This window comes from Triticum urartu, chromosome 3 (genome assembly GCF_003073215.2).
Source record: "Triticum urartu cultivar G1812 chromosome 3, Tu2.1, whole genome shotgun sequence".
Lineage (NCBI taxonomy): Eukaryota > Viridiplantae > Streptophyta > Magnoliopsida > Poales > Poaceae > Triticum > Triticum urartu.
The window spans coordinates 101949375-101973939 of NC_053024.1; the positions used below are offsets into that span (position 1 = coordinate 101949375).

Consider the following 24565-nt stretch of genomic DNA (forward strand, 5'->3'; position numbering starts at 1 on the left):
GGTCATGTCTACATTGTTCTCGAACCCGTAGGGTCCGCACGCTTAACGTTACGATGACAGTTTCATTATGAGTTTATATATTTTGATGTACCGAAGGTTGTTCGGAGTTCTGGATGTGATCATGGACTTGACGAGGAGTCTCGAAATGGTCGAGACATAAAGATCGATATATTGGACGACTATATTTGGACACCGGAAAGGTTCCGGGTGAGATTGGGACAATACCGGATCACCGGGAGGTTATAGGAACCCCCCGGGAGGTATATGGGCCTTATTGGGCCTTAGTGGAAAGGAGGGGAAAGGAGCAATGGAGGGGGCGCACCCCCCCAAGCCCAATCTGAATTGGGAGGGGGGCCGGCCCCCCCTTTCCTTCCTCCCTCCTTCCTCTTCCTTCCATCTCCTACTCCTAATAGGAAAAAGGGGAGTCCTACTCCCTGTGGGAGTTGGACTCCCCCCAGGGCGCGCCACCCTCCTTGGCCGGCCCCCTCCTCCACTCCTTTATATAAGGGGGCAGGGAGGCACCCCAGAGACACAATAGTTGATCATTGATCTCTTAGCCGTGTGCGGTGCCCCCTCCACCATAGTCCTCGATAATATTGTAGCGGTGCTTAGGTGAAGCCCTGCGACGGTAAAACATCAAGATTGTCACCACGCCATCGTGCTGACGGAACTCATCCCCGACACTTTGCTGGACCGGAGTCCGGGGATCGTCATCGAGCTGAACGTGTGCTAGAACTCGGAGGTGCCGTAGTTTCGGTGCTTGATCGGTCGGGCCGTGAAGACGTACGACTACATCAACCGCGTTGTGCTAACGCTTCCGCTTCCGGTCTACGAGGGTATGTAGACAACACTCTCCCCTCTCGTTGCTATGCATCACCATGATCTTGCGTGTGCGTAGGATTTTTTTGAAATTACTACGTTCCCCAACAGGTATATGGTGGGTGTATGATACCGGCGAAAGGTGCGCGGTATTAGAGAGGCAAGCAATGGTGGAAGGGTGAGAGTGCGTATGATCCATGGACTCAATATTAGTCATAAAGAACTCATATACTTATTGCAAAAAACTACAAGTTATCAAAGCAAAGTATTATGCGCATGCTCCTAGGGTGATAGATTGGTAGGAAAAGACTATCGCTCGTCCCCGACCGCCACTCATAAGGAAGACAATCAATAAATAAATCATGCTCCGACTTCATCACATAACGGTTCACCATACGTGCATGCTAAGGGAATCACAAACTTTAACACAAGTATTTCTCAAATTCACAACTACTCAACTAGCATGACTCTAATATCACCATCTCCATATCTCAAAACAATTATCAAGTATCAAACTTCTCATACTATTCAACACACTCATAAGAGAATTTTATTATTAATCTTGTATACCTAGCATATTAGGATTATTTAAGAAAATTACCATGCTATTTAAGACTCTCAAAATAATCTAAGTGAAGCATGAGAGATCAATAATTTCTATAAAGAAAATCCACCACCGTGCTCTAAAAGATATAAGTGAAGCACTAGAGCAAAACTATATAACTCAAAAGATATAAGTGAAGCACACAGAGTATTCTAATAATTTTCGAATCATGTGTGTCTCTCTCAAAAGGTGTGTACAGCAAGGATGATTGTGGTAAACTAACAAATAAATACTCAAATCATACAAGATGCTCCAAGCAAAACACATATCATGTGGTGAATAAAAATATAGCTCCAAGTAAAGTTACCAATAGAAGTAGACGAAAGAGGGGATGCCTTCCGGGGCATCCCCAAACTTTGGCTTTTAGGTGTCCTTATATTATATTGGGGGTGCCATGGGCATCCCCAAGATTAGGCTCTTACCACTCCTTGTTTCATAATCCATCAAATCTTTACCCAGAACTTGAAAACTTCACAACACAAAACTTAAAGTAGAAAATCTCGTGAGCTCCGTTAGCGAAAGAAAACAAAAGACCACTTGAAGGTACTGTAATGAACTCATTCTTTATTTATATTGGTGTTAAAACTACTGTATTCCAACTTCTCTATGGTTTATAACTATTTTACTAGCCATAGATTCATCAAAATAAGCAAACAACACACGAAAAACAGAATTTGTCAAAAACAGAACAATCTGTAGTAATCTGTAGCTAGTGCAAGATCTGGAACCCCAAAAATTCTAAAATAAATTTCTGGATGTGAGGAATTTATCTATTAATAATCTGAAAAAATAATTAACTAAATATCACTTTCCAAATAAAAATGGGAGCATTTCTCGTGAGCGCTAAAGTTTCTGTTTTTTACAGCAAGATTAACAAGACTTTCCCCAAGTCTTTCCAACGGTTCTACTTGGCACAAACACTAATTAAACACAAAAAACACAACCAAAACAGAGTCTATGTAAATTATTTATTACTAAACAGGAGCAAAAAGTAAGGAATAAAAATAAAATTGGGTTGCCTCCCAACAAGCGCTATCGTTTAACGCCCCTAGCTAGGCATAAAAAGCAAGGATAGATCTAGGTGTTGCCATCTTTGGTAGAGAATCCATAAGTGGCTCTCATAATAGATTCATAAGGTAATTTAATTTTCTTTCTAGGAAAGTGTTCCATGCCTTTCCTTAACGGAAATTGGAATATAATATTTCCTTCCTTCATATCAATAATTGCACCAATCGTTCTAAGGAAAGGTCTACCAAGAATAATATGACATGAAGTATTGCAATCTATATCAAGAACAATAAAATCTACGGGCACATAATTCCTATTTGCAACAATAAGAACATCATTAATTCTTCCCATAGGTTTCTTAATAGTGGAATCCGTAAGGTGCAAGTTTAAAGAGCAATCATCAAAATCACGGAAACCTAACAAATCACACAAAGTCTTTGAAATCGTGGAAACACTAGCACCCAAATCACACAAAGCATAGCATTCATGATCTTTAATTTTAATTTCAATAGTAGGTTCCCACTCATCATAAATTTTTCTAGGGATAGAGACTTCCAACTCAAGTTTTTCTTCATAAGATTGCATCAAAGCATCAACGATATGTTTGGTAACAGCTTTATTTTGGCTAAAAGCATGAGGAGAATTTAGCACGGATTGCAAGAAGGAAATACAATCTATCAAAGAGCAATTATCATAATTAAATCCCTTGAAATCCAAAATAGTAGGTTCATTAACATCTAGAGTTTTGATCTCTTCAATCCCACTTTTATCAAATTTAGCATCAAGATCTAAAAACTCCGAATTTTTGGAACGCCTTCTAGGTAAAGGTGGATCATATTCAGTCCCATCATTATCAAGATTCATATTGCAAAACAAAGATTTAATAGGGGACACATCAATAACTTTTAGATCTTCATCTTTATTATCATGTAACTAGAAGAACATGCTTTTATAAAGGAATCTTTCTTAGCACGCATCCTAGCGGTTCTTTATTTGCACTCATCAATGGAAATTATCATGGCTTTGAGAGACTCATTGATATCATGCTTAGGTGGAATAGATCTAAGTTTCAAAGAATCAACATCAAGAGAAATTCTATCAACGTTCCTAGCCAACTCATCAATCTTAAGCAATTTTTCTTCAATCAAAGCATTGAAATTCTTTTGCGAAGTAATACATTATTTAATATTAGATTCAAAATCAGAGGGCATCTTATTATAATTTCCATAAGAATTGTTGTCGGAATTACCATAATTATTAGAGGAATTACTAGGATAAGGCCTAGGATTAAAGTTTCCTCTATACGTGTTGTTACCAAAATTATTCCTACCAACAAAATTCACATCCATAGATTCATTATTATTCTCAATCAAAGTAGACAAAGGCATATCATTAGGATCAGAAGAAACACTCTTATTAGCAAATAATTTCATAAGTTCATCCATCTTTCCACTCAAAACATTAATTTCTTCTATCGCATGCACTTTTTTATTAGTAGATCTTTCAGTGTGCCATTGAGAATAATTAACCATAATATTATCTAGGAGTTTAGTAGCTTCTCCTAAAGTGGCTTCCATAAAAATGCCTTCCGCGGCCGAATCTAAAAGATTTCTAGAAGCAAAATTCAATTCGGCATAAAAAATTGTATAATCATCCACAAATTCAAACCATGTGTTGGGCAATTACGTATCATTAATTTCATCCTCTCCCAAGCTTGTGCAACATGTTCATGATCAAGTTTCTTAAAATTCATAATATCGTTTCTAAGAGAGATGATCTTAGTGGGAGGAAAATACTTAGAGATAAAAGCATCTTTGCACTTATTCCACGAATCAATACTATTTTTAGGCAAAGACGAAAACCAAGCTTTAGCACGATCTCTAAGCGAAAAAGGAAATAGCTTCAATTTAACAATATCATTATCAACATCTTTCTTCTGTTGCATATCACACAAACCAACGAAGCTATTTAGATGGGTAGCGACATCTTCACTAGGAAGGCCGGAAAACGGATCTTTCATGACAAGATTCAGCAAGGCAACATTAATTTCACAAGATTCAGCATCGGTAAGAGGAGCAATCGGAGTGCTAATAAAATCATTGTTGTTGGTATTGGTAAAGTCACACAATTTAGTGTTATCTTGAGCCATCGTGACAAGCAAGCAATCCAACACACAAGCAAACAAGAAACGGGCAAAGAGAGGCAAATAAAGAAAGAGAGGGAGGATAGAGAGAGAGAGGGCGAATAAAACGGCAAGGGTGAAGTCGGGAGAGGAAAACGAGAGGCAAATGGCAAATAATGTAATGCGGGAGATAAGGGTTCGTGATGGGTACTTGGTATGTTGACTTTTGCGTAGACCTCCCCGACAACGGCGCCAAAAATCCTTCTTGCAACCTCTTGAGCACTGCGTTGGTTTTCCCTTAAAGAGGAAAGGGTGATGCAGCAAAGTAGCGTAAGTATTTCCCTCAGTTTTTGAGAACCAAGGTATCAATCCAGTAGGAGGCTACGCGCGAGTCCCTCGCACCTGCACAAAACAAATAAATCCTCGCAACCAACGCGATAAGGGGTTGTCAATCCCTACACGGTCACTTACGAGAGTGAGATCTGATAGATATGATAAGATAATATTTTTGGTATTTTTATGATAAAGATGCAAAGTAAAATAAAAGGCAATGAAAATAACTAAGTGTTGGAAGATTAATATGATGAAGATAGACCCGGGGGCCATAGGTTTCACTAGTGGCTTCTCTCAAGAGCATAGGTATTTTACGGTGGGTGAACAAATTGCTGTTGAGCAATTGACAGAATTGAGCATAGTTATGAGAATATTTAGGTATGATCATGTATATAGGCATCACGTCCGAGACAAGTAGACCGACTCTTGCCTACATCTACTACTATTACTCCACACATCGACCGCTATCCAGCATGCATCTAGAGTATTAAGTTAATAAGAACAGAGTAATACCTTAAGCAAGATGACATGCTGTAGACGGATAAATTCATGCAATATGATAAAAAAACCGTCTTGTTATCATCAATGGCAACAATACAATACGTGCCTTGCTGCCCCTACTGTCACTGGGAAAGGACACCGCAAGATTGAACCCAAAGCTAAGCACTTATCCCATTGCAAGAAAGATCAATCTAGTAGGCCAAACCAAACTGATAATTCGAAGAGACTTGCAAAGATAACCAATTATACATAAAAGAATTCAGAGAAGATTCAAATAATGTTCATAGATAAATTTGATCATAAACCCACAATTCATCGGTCTCAACAAACACACCGCAAAAGAAGATTACATCGAATAGATCTCCACAAGAGAGGGGGAGAACTTTGTATTGAGATCCAAAAATAGAGGGGGATAACTATGGACCCGAAGGTCTGAGGTAAACTACTCACACTTCATCGGAGAGGCTATGGTGTTGTTGTAGAAGCCCTCCGTGATCGATGCCCCCTCCGGCGGAGCTCCGGAACAGCCCCCAAGATGGGATCTCGTGGATACAGAAAGTTACGGCGATGTAATTAGGGTTTTGGCTCCGTATTTGATCGTTTGGGGGTATGTAGGTACATATAGGAGGAAGAAGTACGTCGGTGGAGCAACAGGGGGCCCACGAGGGTGGAGGGCACGCCTGGGGGTGATGTCTACTACACAACCTTCTTCTTGTGGACGTTGTTGGGCCTCCAAGTGCAGAGGTTTGTAGGACAGTAGCAAATTTCCCTCAAGTGGATGACCTAAGGTTTATCAATCCGTAGGAGGCGTAGGATGAAGATGGTCTCTCTCAAGCAACCCTGCAACCAAATAACAAAGAGTGTCTTGTGTCCCCAACACACCCAATACAATGGTAAATTGTATAGGTGCACTAGTTCAGCGAAGAGATGGTGATACAAGTGGTATATGGATGGTAGATAATAGTTTTTGTAATCTGAAAATATAAAAAAAGCAAGGTAACGAATGATAAAAGTGAGCGTAAACGGTATTGCAGTGTGTTGAAACAAGGCCTAGGGTTCATACTTTCACTAGTGCAAGTCCCCTCAACAATAATAACATAATTGGATCATATAACTATCCCTCAACATGCAACAAAGAGTCACTCCAAAGTCACTAATAGCGGAAAACAAACGAAGAGATTATGGTAGGATACGAAACCACCTCAAAGTTATTCTTTCCAATCAATTCGTTGGGCTATTCCTATAAGTGTCACAAACAGCCCTAGAGTTCGTACTAGAATAACACCTTAAGACACAAATCAACCAAAACCGTAATGTCACCTAGATACTCCAATGTCACCTCAAGTATCCGTGGGTATGATTATACGATATGCATCACACAATCTTAGATTCATCTATTCAACCAACACATAGAACCTCAAAGAGTGCCCCAAAGTTTCTACCGGAGAATCACGATGAAAACGTGTGCCAACCCCTATGCATAGGTTCATGGGCGGAACCCGCAAGTTGATCACCAAAACATACATCAAGTGTTCTCAAATCTTTAAAGACTCAATCCGATAAGATAACTTCAAAGGGGAAACTCAATCCATTACAAGAGAGTAGAGGGGGAGAAGAAACATAAGATCCAACTATAATAGCAAAGCTCGCGATACATCAAGATCGTGCCAAATCAAGAACACGAGAGAGAGAGATCAAACACATAGCTACTGGTACATACCCTCAGCCCCGAGGGAGAACTACTCCCTCCTCGTCATGGAGAGCACCGGGATGATGAAGATAGCCACCGGAGAGGGATTGCCCCCTCCGGCAGGGTGCCGAAACCGGTCTAGATTGGCTTTCGGTGGCTACGGAGGCTTCTGGCGGCGGAACTCCCGATCTATTGTGCTCCTCGAAGTTTTTAGGGTATATGGGTATATATGGGAGGAAGAAGTACGTCGGTGGACCTCCCGGCTGTCCGCGAGGCAGGGGGCGCGCCCAGGGGGGTGGGCGCGCCTCCCACCCTTGTGGGCAGCCCGGGACTCTCCTGGTCCATCTCCAATACTCTGTGGGCTTCTTCTGGTCCAAAAATAAGTTCCATGAAGTTTCAGGTCAATTGGACTCTGTTTGATTTTCCTTTTCTGCGATACTCTAAAACAAGGAAAAACAGAAACTGGCACTGGGCTCTAGGTTAATAGGTTAGTACCAAAAATAATATAAAAGTGCATAATAAAGCCCACAAACATCCAAAACAGATAATATAATAGCATGGAACAATAAAAAATTATAGATACGTTGGAGACGTATCAGGGGGGTAGGCGCGCCCCTTACCTCATGGCTTCCTTGTTGGTTGCTTGACGTAGGGTCCAAGTCTCCTGGGTCTTGTTCGTTCCAAAAATCACGTTCCCGAAGATTTCATTCCGTTTGGACTCCGTTTGATATTCCTTTTCTTCGAAACCCTAAAATAGGCAAAAAAACAGCAATTCTGGGCTGGGCCTCCGGTTAGTAGGTTAGTCCCAAAAAAATATAAAAGTGTATAATAAAGCCCAATAATGTCCAAAACAGTAGATAATATAGCATGGAGCAATCAAAAATTATAGATACGTTGGAGACGTATCAGGCGGTGGAAAGGCGGTCCAGGGGAGCACTTGGGTCCACCATGTAGCCACCCCTGGCAGTGTGTTCTAGCCGTGTGGGGCCTACAAGGGTCCCCTCTCGTGGTGCCCGGGCTCTCTAGAAGATTCTCGACTCAAAAAATTTTCTTGATTTTTTTTCAGAATTTTTGGAGCTCTGTAAAATTGATTTTCTTGCAAGTCCAAAAACATGCAAAAAGCAACAACTGACATTGGACACTGAGTTAATAGGTTAGACAGAAAAATATTAAAAATTGGTACTAAAACTATGCCAAAATGATAAAATATAGCATGAAACAATAAAAATATATAGATATGTTTGAGGCTTATTAGCATGGAACTAGGGAGGAGGGGGGGGGCAAGAGGAGTCATGCTCAGAGCTTGGGGAGCTTGATCTGTCTCCAACATATCTATAATTTTTAAAATATTTATGCTACATTAATATTAATTACCTCCACTTTGGGTATACTTTTTATTGGACTAATATATTAATGCATTGCACAGTGACATATCTTGTTTTAGGTGTTTTTGGAATTTTAGGAAAGTACCACAGAATAAGTCCGAGAAAAGATAAACAAATATTGGTTCTAGAATTTCATGCTAGGAGAGGACCAGAGGGCCAAGAACCAACCCCTAGTGGACCCCATGGGGTGTAGGCGTCCACCTTAGAGGGGCACCTGCGGCCCGTGGGCACCCCTAGGCTTCCTCCTATGTCCAAACCCCTCAGCCTGATTATCGATCATTTTCACCGCCGCCACATCACGCTTTTGAGACGATCTTCGTTTTTAGCCCTGATCTGAAACTCTGGCTGAGGGAGAAGCTATCTTCATCATCACCAACCTTGATCCTTGCGCTCTAAGATGAGTTGTGTGGTAGTCCACCCCCTGGACCACGGGTTCATGACAATAGCCAAAGTTGTAATCTCTCCATTTTGATGTGTTTAGATGTTGAATACAATACCATATGAACCGCCCTACATGATTATGTTTAACTTGATGTATTTGTAGCGGTGATGTCGATCATGTGATGAATTATTTCTTTATGTTCAGATATATGTATGCCATATTATTTGATCTATAGATATATATTTCTTTCCAGTTGCTTGTCTACTCTTGGCCAATTTAGATCGATAATTATTAGTGAAGAATTCTGCATTAGTTGAGATAAAGCTTTCAAGTAATCTACCGCATTGACATAAACTGGAAAAAAGCTTGTATAGAGTTCTTGTCCCTAAGAGTTAAGGTTTATTTGAGGGTTCAATGGAATCCCATAAACACAAGAATATGCAATCTCGCTCGAAGCAATTACGTGTGTTCACACTTGATGTCCAGATGGTGCAGAGGGATCTCAATCTATGGACGAGCTATTTAACTATAAGATGCATCGGTCTGATTGTATTACAGATGAACTGCCTATGTAGAATAACATATTCATATGTCTGGCATGAGCATGAAACATTTCATTGTGCTTTCATATGATTATGTTAATTACCACACTTTCATGCTTTGGAGAGTTAAACTTACAATTGGTGAACCTATGAACCTTGGTCTAGTTTTTAGCATAAGAATTACTCCCTCCGTTCCAAATTACTCGTCCCAGAAATGGATGTATCTAGAACTAAAATACATCTAGATACATTCATACTTGCGACAAGTAATTCAGAACGGAGGGAGTACCTTCTAACAACTTTTACATGCTGTTTCCCTTTTTTTATTCTGAAAATACAAAAATACTATCTACTACCCAATCTTTTAACTGCCTTCTGCAACTAGTAAGACTAGTAAGGGTTGCCAACCCTTGTTAGACCTTTCCGGGACACAAGCAAAGTTTTATTTGTGTTGCAGAAAATTCAACTGTTGCAGGATACCAATGCCTCGATGGATTGATATATTGGTTTCTCACTAAGAGAAAGCTTGATGCGTACTACAAACTCCCACGCTGGGGATCCCAACAAAAATTATCACCGTTAGTAGCAGTCAACCTTTCTAGCGCCATTGTCGGAGAGGTACATTTTTTTGCAATAGGCTTTGCATCACCTTTATTATCTTCCTTGTTTTACATCTCGCCTAATTGTAGTTTGTTATCCTTGTTAGTGCCTTTAGTTTTGCAAAGTTATCGAAAACTCCATTTTTTTTTACATTTTCAGCCCCTAGTTACTTTTCTTGCTGACCATGTTTCCTCTTGGGATGGGTTCTAAGAAGGTTAGAGTAGGTGATGGAGACTTGATATGAAGAACGAATATAGAGTGCTTACTTTCTTATGTTTGGTTCCTTAAGAAAGAGAGAAACATACGGAAATTCAATTCTGAGCACGGGCTCAGATGCTCCCGATATCCCAGGCATCCCTTTACCTCGAGATCGCAGCACTAGGCAGTATTTCTCTCCCGTATATCTGCGTATTTGCTCAGAAATAAAAACAGGCCCACCTCATTTATTGTTGTTTGTTGGGGAAGCACCGTCCCGGTCCATAGAAAACGCTAACGGCCCTGATGTTTTCCTGGGCCTTGCTGTACAGGCTTTCCACCTCAGCCAGCTTACTTCGTCTTCCCCACACCTAGTTTCATCTGTGGATTCCTAGGGGAGTCAAAACTTAATCCTAGCTCAGGTCTAATTGCCCCTAAAAAAAAACTCTGGTCTAATTCACCTAAAAAAAAGCTCAGGTCTAATCACACTGCAAAATTCGTTATGAGCACTCATTCGCGATTCAGGATGCAAGAGGAAGTCTGCGACGTGTCCGCCATCTTTGGCACCGTCTGCAAGCGCTAATTGCAGGATTAACAACCTCCGCGTCCGCGAGTTCATTGCCTGCTGTGCCAGGCTGCTTTGTAGTATAGAATAATAGTTGCTATGCAACTAGCTGCCCGCTGCTATGCAACCGATGAATAGTCTTGCCACTGAATAATTTTGTTGGCAAACTTTTCTATAAACTGAACACCAAACATCTGTCAGGAAAGGCCAATATGCAGTATTGCTTAGTCTGTACTGTATTGATTTTACAAGCTGATATGGTCAACGGAGAACAAAACATTGCAAGCGCCTCCCGGTAGCACCATGATCAACTTTGCATACTACTCCCTCCGTTCCAAAATAGATGATTCAACTTTGTACTGATTTTATATTAAAGTTAGTACAAAGTTGAGTCATCTATTTTGAAACGGAGGGAGTAGCTGCTATACACATCAAGATTTTACTGTGAATAGTTATTCTAGGTATATAAGGTGAACACAGTTATTGTAAACACAGATTTTACTTTGAATAATTATTTTAAACACATATTAATAACCAGAAGTACAGATCTTCAACATTTCAGAATATTAAATACATGAAATGAGCATTGAAAAATTCAGAATTTCTCATCTGAGTTGGTTCTGCACACGAACTCCTGTTTTGAGGTATCGATCCTCCCAATTAATTAAGCCATCAAAGTACCAGAAGAAAAGCCATTAGCTTGATTGGAACCAGCTGGAACTTGCACATCAATTTTGTTAAGGGACAAGAGCCATGAATACAATGATTATCACAGGAATTGGAAAATCTGTTGGGAACAACGTCAAACTAATATTAACCTGAATTACTCTAGGATAAGATATTTAGCACAAGAGATGCAATGGACACAAATCGTTTTCCCTTCAACTGTTTCAGGCACATCCCAGGTGGCAATGTGCTACGCAAGGCCTTCCGCGATAGCTGTCTTTACATGTTTGATCTTCAGACATGTCAGCAATCATTCTGATAACCTAAGAGAATCAACATACTCCCTCCGTCCCAAAATATAAGAACGTTTTTAACACTAGTATAGTGTCAAAAACGTTCTTATATTCTGGGACAGAGGGAGTAATTCATATCTGTGAGATTACCAACAGAGAATTGGAAGTAAAAGACTTAACTATTTGGTTATCAGTTCACAATGTGGATTTACCTCGTTGCGTATGTTGCCGAGATCAACCTTTAAGTTCTTAAGTACAATGGCTGCTGCACCATCATCCTCATGGATCAACCCAAGAAGCAAGTGTTTTAAGAAAATATAATGTGCAGTAGCAGCAATAGCAACAAAGAATAATGATAAAGATAACAAAAAGAAGTCGCAATGCTTAACAATCCACTAAAGATATTCTATGACGAGGAAATACAGTTGACCATAATGTACTTTGGATCTATGAAATGTTTTATCAAAGCCATCACTGGAATCAGAATTGGGCCATCACTGGAATCAGAATTGGGCCATCACTGGAATCAACTGGATTGTTATTTCGGTTCAGTTTGGCCGAGTGACAAAAATTCTAACTTAAATTTGACTGAACCAGAGTTGGATGAAATTTGTGTGCTATTTTAATTCTGCTCAAATTCACGTTCACTTAAATATTTTGCCGCAATGCCATTTTGAGCGAAATATATATATTCTTATTCTTATGCCTACTAAATGATATGAAATTTTGGTGAAATTTTATGGAAATGAGAACCATATGTCTGGACAAAACAGTCCCTAAAAAATGTTTGTGCAGATAAATTGATGTGCATCAGCATTTAAATTGACTGAATCAGGAACCGTCGACGAGTTGTAAACATTTTTCTCAAGTGGTTGAACATTTACATCAGTATTGAGACATCGGTATTGACTGAATCAGGAACTGTCGATGGGCATGGAGTTTTATCCGGCGGAGCACTGCCCAGCCGTAGCCTGTAACGAGTGAACAGCTAACTCAGTTTGCTTAGGACTGCAACAAAAAATCCATTGCTGGACACTCACCCACACAAAAAGGAATGAACAGCAAAAGCAATTTTTCACAACCATAGATGAGCGACAGCAGTTGGTTTAATTGAAGCGTCTAAACAATTAAATTTATACGCACGTAGCCCCAACAAAATTTTCTCACCTAGTACTATACTAATGCGAATCAGTGGTGAAAATTATCAACAGTTCGTCACCTCTTCGTCTATCCTGGAGCTTCGGGATTCACCTTCCCGGTGGACCACGTTGACTGCATAGGCGAAGTGTTCTTCCTCATCTGGCCTGGCATCCACTTCTCTGCGGGCTACGGCCACCGACCCCCTGGGCGCAGCCTCACGCGCATTTCGACTCCTCTGCTACAACCTGATCCTCTCCGACTCGCGGCAGCACAGCAGGGGGAACCCGATATGGATGCTCAGGTTGTCGGCGAACTCTTCACGAAGGGGGAACCTGGAACGAAGCAACTCCGAAACTATATCACCGCAGCCAAAATCGCGACGAAACTATGCCCCAAACTCGTAACAAAAATGGCATCGACCACAGTGAAGAGCTGGTACCGCACCTGTTGACTGGATCTAGCAGGAACTCCAATCCATTGGCCTCCATGGATTCGTCGCCGGTAGAATCAGCCGCCATTTCAAATCAAACTCCCGGCGAGCCATGAGGCAGCCTCCATCAGAACCATCTACAACCTTAATTTAATTTCCGACTGCCGGCCTCAAGAGCACAAGTGCGTGCTTCCCCCGGGAGCCTAGACGGCTTGGTTTGGTTTCTCATCCACTTCCATTACTAACGACGAACTGGTCCATGGCTCAGCTCCCCAAGCCGACGTTCTGCTCCTAGGCTCAGCACACCGCCGTAACGGACACAACCCACGCGTACGAACTGGGCCCACAGCCACCACTGTGCACGCCCGTATAGCGGGTGTATTCCGCTTTTCGGTCGAACCAGCTCTGACACATCTGTCCCTCTTTTCCCAATCCCAACGCATCAGCCAACGAACAAGATATCAGGTGCAGCTGAGCTCGAGCACCGAATTGCCGCTTCTAGAAACATATTGCAAAGTTCTACGAGCTATGGACATTCTATATTCATGGGACTATGAGGTAATGGGTAATCGGGGAACTAGAGGCAAAGTTTCTTATGAAAAAGAAAAAGTTATTATGATAATTGAGGAACTAGAGGCAAAGTTCTACAAGCGCTCCATGGATTCTCTTTATAGAGATATTTTCATATCTACTAGGCACTATGAGGTAATGGGTAAGGCAAGGAATTTGTTGCCAGAAACAGAATCCGAAGTGGGGATCAGGTGCTCAAGAGACATGGCCTAGAGGATGGCACTTGTATTTGGTGCGGCCTCAATGAAAATTGTGACCACATATTCTTTTGATGTATAGTGGCCAAATTTGTATGGAGTGTGATCCGAGACACACCACGGGTTGCTTGTGAAATCCGGCTAGGTTTGCTGAATTCCATAAACTTATGCAAGGGATCCACAAAAACGATAAAAAAATTTGTTGGGTGGGATTTTTTGCATTAGCATGGCCACTTTGGAATGCTGAAAACCAATGGAAGGTCTTGAATTCAAGCATCCGACCGATCTTGTGTATTAAGTTGTTGTCCTTCTACAGTTTTAGAGAGCATTGGGGAAACAACAAGACTGGCCACAACATGATCGTCTTGTCAGCAATCTTTGTGCAAAGTGTCAAGCTCTTCGTGCCGCATCGAGACGGGACAATGTAGGCCAGGGAAGCCATCATGTGATCGTCTTCTTCCATTCAGGGACTCTCCGTGGGCGACCCACGTTATTTCCTAGGCCTAGTGTCTAGCTTGCAAGCGATGCGCCACTTTGTTTGGACACTTGTGATCTTGTATGTTTTGGTTCACTTTACTTTGCACTCATTCTGTAAGGGTCTTAGTTTATTGGCGAGCAAGCCCCTCTCTTTTAAAAAAAAAGGTCACTCCACCTTGTGGGGCTTGTCCTCTACAATTTTGTTGTCAAATACTTCCCGCAAAAGATAAAATAAAAATCGTTGTCGAATACAAGAAAGCACAATTAAGTGCCAACAATGAAGTTAGACACGAAGACTTTAGAGAATCTTGGTGTAGCTTTCAATTTGCTCAGGATATTTGTCATTTGTGCTTGCTTCAATTTCACTTGTTGATAGTACGATCAATGTTCTTTAAGAAAGAAACCTTAATTTATTAGATTTGTTATTACTAACAAAATACAAGTGTTTTTCTTTGTAGGCTTAACTAAACTACAAATTCAAGCAACTAGCACGTGAGGCTATGGTTTTCTCCCGGTCGAGGAACGTGAGGCTACTCCCTCGGGCTAGTACGGGAGCTGGTGCGCGCAGTCGAGGTTGGGCCCGACGTCGACGCCGAGGACCTGGCAGTACCGCCGGTAGAAGCCGATCCGGTTGTTGACCCGCGCGTCCTCGGTGATGTTGCACTCGAGGCCGCCGTTGACGATGTTGGTGACCAGCCCGAACCCGGCCGTGCGGTTCGCGGCGACGTCGGCCCGGCTGGGGCAGTACTCGCCGACCATCACCTGGTGGCACGACGGCTTGGCCTCCCTGGGCGTCATCCAGAACCACAGCGCCGTCTGGTACGCCGTGTCGGAGCAGTTGGCCACCAGCTCCGGGTTCCGCAGCCCGTCGAACCCCAGCGCCTGCCCCGCCGGCCCGTAGTTGAAGTTCCTGTTCATCAGCCGGCCAGAGGTCAGAGATCAGCACGTGTGCCGGCGCCATGGGTGAAATTTGCAGGTAGACTCGGGGGATTTATCAGTACCATGAGATTTGGATGGGGCCTCGGCCGTGGTAGGACTTGCCGGGGTAGCAGGGCCACTGCTTGTCGGTGGCGTCGCAGTAGTTGCTCTGCGGTCTGATCTCCTCCTTGTAGCACAGGCCCCAGGAGTAGGGGCCGTCCGGCGCGGTGGCCCAGCCGCCGGTCGTCTCATGGGAGATCTGCGCGAGGAAGGCGGCGATCTCGCGCTTGCGCGTCACGAGGTCGCCGGTGGCGCCGAACCTGGGGAACTTCTTGGTGGCCCGGATGAAGGACGCGTAGGTGTAGAACCCCTTGGCGGGGCAGACGGCGTCGTCCTTGTGCAGGAACAGGGACGAGTAGAGCTGCTCGGTGACGATCGCCCCCACCGGGCCGCACTGCCCGGCGGCGCCGTACCGCGCGCCCGCCACGGCCGCGGCGGCCGAGAACACGGCGACGGCGAGGAGGAAGCGGAGCTCGCGAGCCTGAGATGCCATTGCTGGAGTGAGTGCTTATTGGCTGCTTGCTCGGCATGAGGACACGCGTGCGCATTATATATCCGCTGGCTCTACCGGTGGAGGGGCATGAGGACACGGGGATGGGACAACGGCGGCCGGCAGTGGTGTGGTGGGTGGGGGCGACGCATGCAGCTAGTGGCGCGGCCGTCGACCGCGCCACCATCGGTTGACTTGATCTTGATCATGTCAGCGCAAGGCAGAGGATAGTGCGAGCCGGTCTGGGCCTCGCTCTCGATCACCACCGGGACGTGTAACAGAAGCAAGCGGAGCGCCCATGCCGCAGCTCTTGCCTGCACAGGCCATGCATGCAGGCAGGCTGAGTAAAGAAAGGAGCGAGAGGAAGAGGAAGAGGTCGTAACGGCGACGGCACAGTGGTCGTCTGACCAAGAAACGGCCATGGATGGGCGTCCAAGCAACAAACGTTATTACATGGGGGACGGACTGCGTCCTATTTGTTCCTAGTTGAATTGGCAAGTGGAGCTATACAAATCCAGAAGATTCAGCTATAGATTATGGATTGTAAGTGGAGCTGTGGTGCGTCCAAGCATTACATGCCGGAAATTGGGAAATCATTGCAGCAAATAGGAAGACCATTCAGCATGGATGCGGGAGCGCAGGGCATCTAATCTAAACCAGGTCAGCAGCTTACATGATGAGTGGAGTTCGTTGGCGCAATACGACCGGTTAGTGCTGCAATATAATGCATCTGTTCTTTTCTCGAAGGAGGTGAGCATGCGTGTCTGTTAGAGCAAGCGTTGACTGCTATAGAGTGGAAGATATGTGCACGGCCTGCAAATCACGGCCGACCTTTATTTTTTTTATCTTCCTTTCACCTTTCCCCCCCTACAAAAATCAGTATATATTAATGTGAAGATGGTGACCTCCGAATGTAACGTTCTTGAGTAATAGGCTGCATAGTTTTTCCATCCAAAAAGGAAAATGGTACCGATTACATCCGGCCTCAACAACAATACAATATCAAGATCTTTCTTTTTGCGAGAAAACAATATCAAGATCTTTCTTTTTGCGAGAAAACAATATCAAGATCTAATCAAGGGCAGGCTCTAAGTTTCGGAAGGCCCTTGGGCAGAGTCAGACGGCATGGTTCCTTAAGAGCATCTACAGCTGGGTGCTCCAAACTCATCTCAAACGTCCGGACGGACACCCTGTTCACTGACCGGTCATAAAAAAGCGACCCAGACGAATGTCTCAAACGGGCCTCAAACGTCCGGAGCCCCGGACTGACCAGCATCCCTCATATCCCCTCAAATCTTGGGAGGATATAGCAATGCCCGGGCGCGTCCGCCACATCAGATAGGGTCTCATAGGAAAACACTCTGAAACCTAGCGGTCCAAAGCTCGTCTCCTTCGTCGGACCGATGTCACCGCTCCGGCAGGCCACGTAGTGCCCCAGCCTGGCTATTTAAGCCGACCGTCGGCACAAAAACCCTAATCGTCCATACCTCACCCCTCCCGTCCGTCGCCGCACTTTCCAATCACCGTCCGCCACCACTAGTAGCCATGCCCCCACCCCGCCGGGTAACGAGCTACCCATATCTAACACAGGAGCGCCGGCTGCAACTCCTTGAGCAAATCCGGATAAGGCGCGTAGCCCGGTTCGCTGTGGGGCTACCTCCGGAGGCGGTCGATCCCGAGGAGGACTTGGAGGTGGTGGAGGAGGAGGTTGACGAGGAGGAGGAGGAGGAAGAGGTTGACAAGGAGGAGGAGGAGGAGGAGGATGTGGGGGATGTTGGGGACGCGGATCTGCAGGTGGAGCAGCATGCATCCTCGATTCCCTCCTGTCGGAATCGGAGGCAGAGGCCAAACGCCGTCGTCGGCAGGAGGCGGAGCACGCCGTGGAAGCCGACGAGATGCTCGCATATATGGATGATGATGAGGAGGAGCCGGAGCCCTCCTATGCGCCCATCTACCCGGCGGCCGGCACCGACGTCATGGACATCTCCGACGACGAAGCGTAGTAGGTAGCGTGTCGTAATACATAGGTTTATTTTGCATGGTTCGTATGGATCTAGGGGATGAAATATGAAAGACTCGGATGCATAGCACCATGTATGAGGAGTGGTCGGTCACTGTCTGCGGACGCACTCGGTCGCGTCCGTGGGCGTCGAAGAGGTCGGATTTGCCAAGTCCGGCTGTAGATACTCTAAGGCTATATATATACTTATTGGCTATATATGATTTTGTGAGTGAGAGCGTAGGTTTCAGTTGCAAAGTATTAAGATTTAAGAGTTGACTTTGAACCAGACATTCTTAGTTTGAGACTCCGAAATGAATAAACAATAATAAATGGGAACTAGTGTGATTACCTCAAATAAGAACAAATATAGTGACTCCATCAACAATAATGCTTCAGTGCTTAAAAAAGCGCTTGGGGGGCATTCTTGATGCAAAGCCACTAAGAACAATGTCGAGATCAACTTCATGACATCAACATTGCTTCAAGATAAAAATAAGTCATTTAAAGCACCCTTTTGTGATTCAATAAACCGATTTCCACGTTTTATTTTTTGCCTTTTGGGGGGATCCAACAAATGCTTCCTAGGTAACATTGTAAGTCATATGAACTAAAATCATGAAAATAGATGAATACATATAGAATTATAAATTTATAAATTAGGAACCTAACAATCCGATATCATGTAGACTAAGGATAGAATTGGGGATGGATGAATCATATAAATACTTGTGAAAGATCAAGATGACGACAAACTTGCATGGTTGCGGATGTGAGCCGCCTTCGACTAAGGCGCAGGTGGCAATTACGCAAGATCAAGCTGCGGGTGGCAGCCGGCGGCAGGACTCGAGTCACGACTAGCGTGCGAGGAGCTATTAGGTAAAACCCGTTCCACGCTTGATGTGCCGATTAATGTGTTAATCATGCATGGTGCACACACCGTCAATTTGCTACTCCATGTGTTTTAAATTATAAGTTGTTCTAATGTTTTTCTCCTGAAACGGGTGTATATAGACATGTTTTAGTGTGTTTGCTCACTCATTTCAGTTCATATGTAGTCTATTTTTCAATCTTCAAAACATCTTACAAGTTGATGATGTTGTTGCTCTATTCATCCATCCATCTTGGGCTGATCTTAATGTGATACACGAGATTTTGGAAGTCTTTGGTGGAGCCACTGGATTGAGGGTGAACTATACTAAATCGACAGCCACCTTAATCCAAGGAGTCCGCAAGATAAAGACAGAATCAGGGATGTATTACAGTGCACGTTGGCTGACTTCCCGTGTGGATATCTGGGCCTGCACCTTGCGATCAAAAAGCTCACCAAAGTGCATTGGCGGCCCTTGCTTTATATGGTCAGATAGTTCATCCCCGCTTGGCAAATAGGATTTATTCAACACTCTGGAAGGCTCGTGCTCGTCAAATCCGTCATTGCATCGAGGGAACTCCATCAATTACTAGTCATGGATGCACCTGCATGGGTCTTCGAGGACATAAACAGCTGGATGAGGTTTTTCTTTTGGGCTGGGAAACAGCTGGATGGGGTCTTTCTTTTGGGCTGGGAAACAGCTGGATGAGGTCTTTCTTTTGGGCTGAGAAAGAGAAGACTAATGGAGAGCAATTGTTTAGTAGCTTGGGGCACCATATGTCGCCCTCTCTGCTTTGGTTGGCTTGGGATCAAGAACTTGAAGCTTTAGGCGCTTGCACTCATGGTCCGTTGGGAGTGGTTGCGACGCACTTAGACGAAGAGGCCCTGGCCAGGGCTTGCTCTCATGATCGACACTGATGCTAGGCTTGTCTTCGACAACCTAGTCAACATTAAGGCGGGAAGAGGGGATGAAGTGTTGTTTTGGAGATCATTGGATCCATGGATTTGCAATCAAGGACATTACCTCTCTGATCGTTGCTCTTGCGGATACTCGCACCGTCAATCACCGTTATGTGCAACAAGAAATGACTGGAGAAGCTTGGATTCAAGACATACAATCCATGTTCTCCTTCACGACGCAACTACAACTCATGCATCTTAGGCATGCCATTGCCATAGTCCAGACAAATTGCAACATGTCAGACGTCTTCTCTTGGCCTTGTGCGGCAACATATTTGTACTCGGCCAAGTCGACCTATGCCCGGCTATGCCTTGGACTGACGCGCTCTCCTTATGCTACATCAATTTGGAGAAGTTGGGTACCCCTCAAGTGCAAGATATTTGCCTAGGATGTGGACCACGGATCGGTGCGCTAAACATGGATTGCAAGATGAAGCTTCAGCCAGCTATATGTGCCTTCAAGACGAAGACAACGTAGATCATAGCCTCGGTTGGTGTACGCACGCGAGAGGAACCTGGCACTACTGGCTCGACACTTTGAAGCTACCTATTCTAGGACTGGATGTGACAAAAACTTTCTTCGAGTGGTGGACGCGGCAGAGACATAGATTCAACAAGGGGGGAGAAGAGGATTTGACTCCTTGGCCATTTGCACAACTTGGATGTTATGAAAGCAACGAAATGCCCGTGTATTCAACCGAGTGGAACAAGTAGGACCTCATGTCCTTGCTTTCATTATTCTAGACGAGGTCAAGGAAGGAGTGGTTGCTTGCGCTCAATGGAGTTGGTAGACTTCAACGTTTTGTGAGAGACTAGCTTTAGGATTCTAGTTTGGTGTGGTGTGGGTGATCCTTTGACGATGTTCGCATCATCACTAGGATTTTTGTAAACTTATTGCTCCCTTCTATAAAAATATGGTACGCAACTTGCGTACTCTTGAAAAAACATCTTACATTAGTGAACAGAGGTAGTACATTCTAAGGGGGCTCGTCCATATTAGTGTAGCCTCTCTCCTTCAACCGGTTTTGGAAAGCTTCTAGAAGGTTCCCTTTGCTTCTTTTGTGTCGGATTTGTGTGTGTGAACATTTTCCAAATTTATGACTTCTTTCAGTTCACGAACATTTTTACAGTTAGCGAATACTTATCAATTTCATGAACTTTTTCCAAATTCGCGAACATTTTTTTAAATACATAATTTTTTAAAATTCATGAACACTTTTTAATTTTTTGAATTCCTTTAAATCATGAATACTTTCAAATCCATGAACATTTTTTAAAATCCATGTTTTTTTAAATTCATGAACACCTTCATTTTTGAAAGTCATGAACTTTTAAAGTTCACATACTTTTTTGAATATTACAAATACCTTTATTCATAAAAAACCCGAAAATCAGCAAGTGAGGTTAACCAATTTAGCGAGCCAGGCGACCAAGAAAGGCCTACGAGGCAAACAACCCATGAAGGCATTATTGGGTCACGGCCCACAAACCATCCACACTATAGCACTGGCAACATAGGGGCATGTGAAAAAAAGGCGATCTCTGCCGGAGCGATATCTCACCTACTGCAAGACAGTACTCCGCTTTGATTGGTTTCCTATCCCGACGCTGCCTGGTGCAGTGATCGGTTTCCTGTCCCGGCGTTCGTTTGCAACGACCGGTTCTAGTTACTGCAGTTCTGGCTGTTCCCTTGGCGAGTCCTTGCAGTCCGGGTACAACAAACAATTCATTGGCGATCTCCTTCGAGGAGGATCGCTGCCTGCAATGAAAATACTAAGTTGGAATTGTCGGGGGATCCTCGGTGCCCCAACAGTTCGGCTGCTTCTGGAGATCCAGAGGCGGCACAAACCGGATGTGTTTTTTCTGTCGGAAACACATTTGGATAATGACAAGGCTGAAGTTCTTAAGATCAAGTTGCAGATGGACAAGATGTTGGTTGCACCAAGTCCAGATGGAAGAAAAGGAGGCTTGCTGTTGGCCTGGAAGAAGGAGGTTAGGATCTACTTCCGGGCCAGCACACTAGATTTCATAGATGTGACGGTGGAGAATACTAATGGTGATATGTGGAGACTGACTGGCATCTACGGCGAGCCTAGCTGGAGCTGTAAACACCGTACCTTTCAGCTATTGAGGGATTTGCATGCCTAGTCGAGATTGCCGTGGGTTGTAATAGGGGACTTCAACAGATTCTTTACTCGGATGAAAAAGAGGGTGGGGCTCCCAGAAGCCAGACTTGCCTCCAGGCCTTCCAGGATGCCCTAATAGATTGTTCACTTGAGGATCTAGGCTTCAACGGAGACAAGTTTACATGGTTCCATCAAGGGCTACGAGAGAGACTGGACAGAGCTGTCTCTAATGAGACATGGCTGTTAATGCACCCATTAGCTGGACTCAGTAATTTGGAGATGGGTAAGTCGAACCATAGGCCGATTTGCCTTGATACAGATTATCTAGAAGGGGTGGCAGAACCTACTGTAATTGCCCCACGTAAGTTCGAGGCGAGGTGGCTTGCGGAGGAAACCGTGGAAGAAATAGTTAAAACTGCCTGGCTGAAGGCAGTGAACCAAGGGCTCTGTCCTACGGCTGCAGAGAAGTTGGCTGCTGTCCATAACGATCTACACGATTAGGACAGGAAGATTCTCAAGGCGCCTCGCGCGAGACTAAAAAAGGCCCAAAGAGAGTTGGAACGATTGATGAATATTCTCTTTACCCCGGATGTGGGTGTTAAGCAGAAAGAAATGTCGGTGTTGATTGAAAATCTGCTTGAGCAAGATGAAATCTATTGGTCACAACATGGAAGAGTTAACTGGCTTCGCCATGGTGATCGAAACACCAAATACTTCAGTCATTTTGCCTCGGCTAGAAGGAGAAATCTAATCAAAAAATTGCGTGTGAATGAGAATGGATGGGTTGAGGGGAATGATAATCTCAGGCCTCTTATCTCGGATTACTTCAAAAATCTTTTCCAGTCTTGTGCAGAACAGGTAGATGTTAATATTCTTGCATCGGTAAAGTCTGTAGTAACTAATGATATGAATGGTTTACTAGTTGCTCCCTATACCAAGGAAGATGTGCGCAAAGCTCTATTTCAGATCGGTGATATGAAGGCCCTAGGGCCAGATGGTCTACATGCAATTTTCTTGAAGAGATTCTGACACATCCTGGGTGATGAACTAACCAAGGAAGTACTGTAAGCAATAGACAGCAAGAAAATCCCATAGGGGTGGAATGCAACAAACATCGTGTTGATTCCAAAGGTACAAAATCCTGAGGTAATTACACAATATAGACCAATCACCATGTGCAATGTGGTGTATAAAATCATCTCCAAGATGATTGCTAATAGTTTGAAAAAGATTCTTCTGACATTATAGCCCCAACACAGAGTGCGTTTGCGCCTGGGCTTCTAATAACTGACAATGTGTTGGTTGCCTATGAGTGCTTTCACGCCATCAAGAAGAAAACTCATGGCACTAATGGCTATTGCGCAGTAAAGCTGGACATGATGAAAGCTTACGACAGAGTTGAATGGGAATTTCTGAGAGAGATTATGAAAAAGATGGGTTTCCAGGCGCAGTGGATTGAGCTCATCATGGAATGTGTTTCTTCGATAAGCTACAGAGTCAGATTTAACAATACTGAAACTGATGAGTTCCTCCCTTCCCGTGGACTAAGACAGGGAGACCCCTTGCCCCCTACCTATTCTTACTTTGCTCGGAGGGATTGTCAAGTATGCTAGCCCATGAAGAGGAAACAAAAGGTATAGAGGGAGTGAAAGTGTGTAGGAATGCCCCATCAATATCCCATTTACTCTTTGCAGATGATTCTCTCATCCTTATGAGAGCTGATCTTCAGAATGCGGTGACCCTGAAGAGGGTGCTTGATACTTATTGTAGAAGCTCTGGACAATTGGTAAGTACTCCCAAGTCGAGTATTTTCTTCAGCCCTAATACTAGTGTCCTTGTCAGAGAAGGTATTTGTGGAGAATTTGATATATTAATGGAGGCCCTTTCAGACACATATCTTGGTCTCCCAACTATGGTTGGGGTGGATCGCAGCGATTGCTTCCAACACCTCATTGATCGAGTGTGTCAGAGACTGAAAGGGTGGAAAGAAAAGGTTTTGTCTATGCAAGGAAAATAGATTCTCTTGAAATCAGTAGCTCAAGCAATACCATCCAATGCCATGTCTGTGTTCAAGCTACCAAAGAGTATATGCAAGTCAATGACAGATGAAATGTCAAGCTTTTGGTGGGATGATGGTGAAGATAGGAAAAAAATGCATTGGTATGCATGGTGGAAAATGTGCATCCCGAAGAAGGAAGGTGGAATGGGATTCAGAGACTTACACATCTTTAATCTTGCTATGTTAGCAAAGCAGTGTTGGCGACTGGTCCAAGATCCGGACGCTTTGTGTGCGCGTGTTCTCAGTGCAAAGTATTACCCCGATGGTAACATTCTTAATGCTGGCCCTAAGAAAGGCTCTTCTTATACTTGGCAGAGTATAGTATTAGGAATTCAAACATTTAAGAGGGGTTTATTTGGAGAGTTGGGACAGGTTCTAATATCAATATTTGGCTGGACCCATGGATACCGTCAAGTGCCTCGCGCAAAGTTGTAATGCCGAGGGGGCATATTATGTTGTCCAAAGTTGAAGAGCTCATAGACCCGCACTCGAGCACATGGGATGAAGCCTTATTGCAGTCTGTGTTTAATCCGGTCGATATGGAAAGGATACCAAGGATCCCT

General features: G+C 43.9%; 1 protein-coding gene and 1 long non-coding RNA gene across 2 annotated transcripts; both read right to left on the bottom strand.

Annotated features, from left to right (window-relative positions):
• Positions 1-11391: 11391 nt before the first annotated feature.
• On the bottom strand, positions 11392-13596 carry LOC125548087. The gene is made up of 3 exons (XR_007300898.1): positions 13290-13596; positions 12925-13177; positions 11392-12676 (listed from the first exon to the last, which is right to left on the bottom strand). It is a non-coding gene; the product is annotated as an uncharacterized LOC125548087 (long non-coding RNA).
• A 1308-nt stretch (positions 13597-14904) lies between these two features.
• Positions 14905-16036, bottom strand: LOC125548088 (chitinase 10). Its single transcript, XM_048711768.1, has 2 exons — positions 15521-16036; positions 14905-15429 (listed from the first exon to the last, which is right to left on the bottom strand). The coding sequence occupies exons 1-2, from the start codon at positions 15988-15990 to the stop codon at positions 15063-15065; spliced, it is 837 nt and encodes a 278-aa protein (XP_048567725.1). The 5' UTR covers positions 15991-16036; the 3' UTR covers positions 14905-15062.
• Between the last annotated feature and the right edge of the window lie 8529 nt (positions 16037-24565).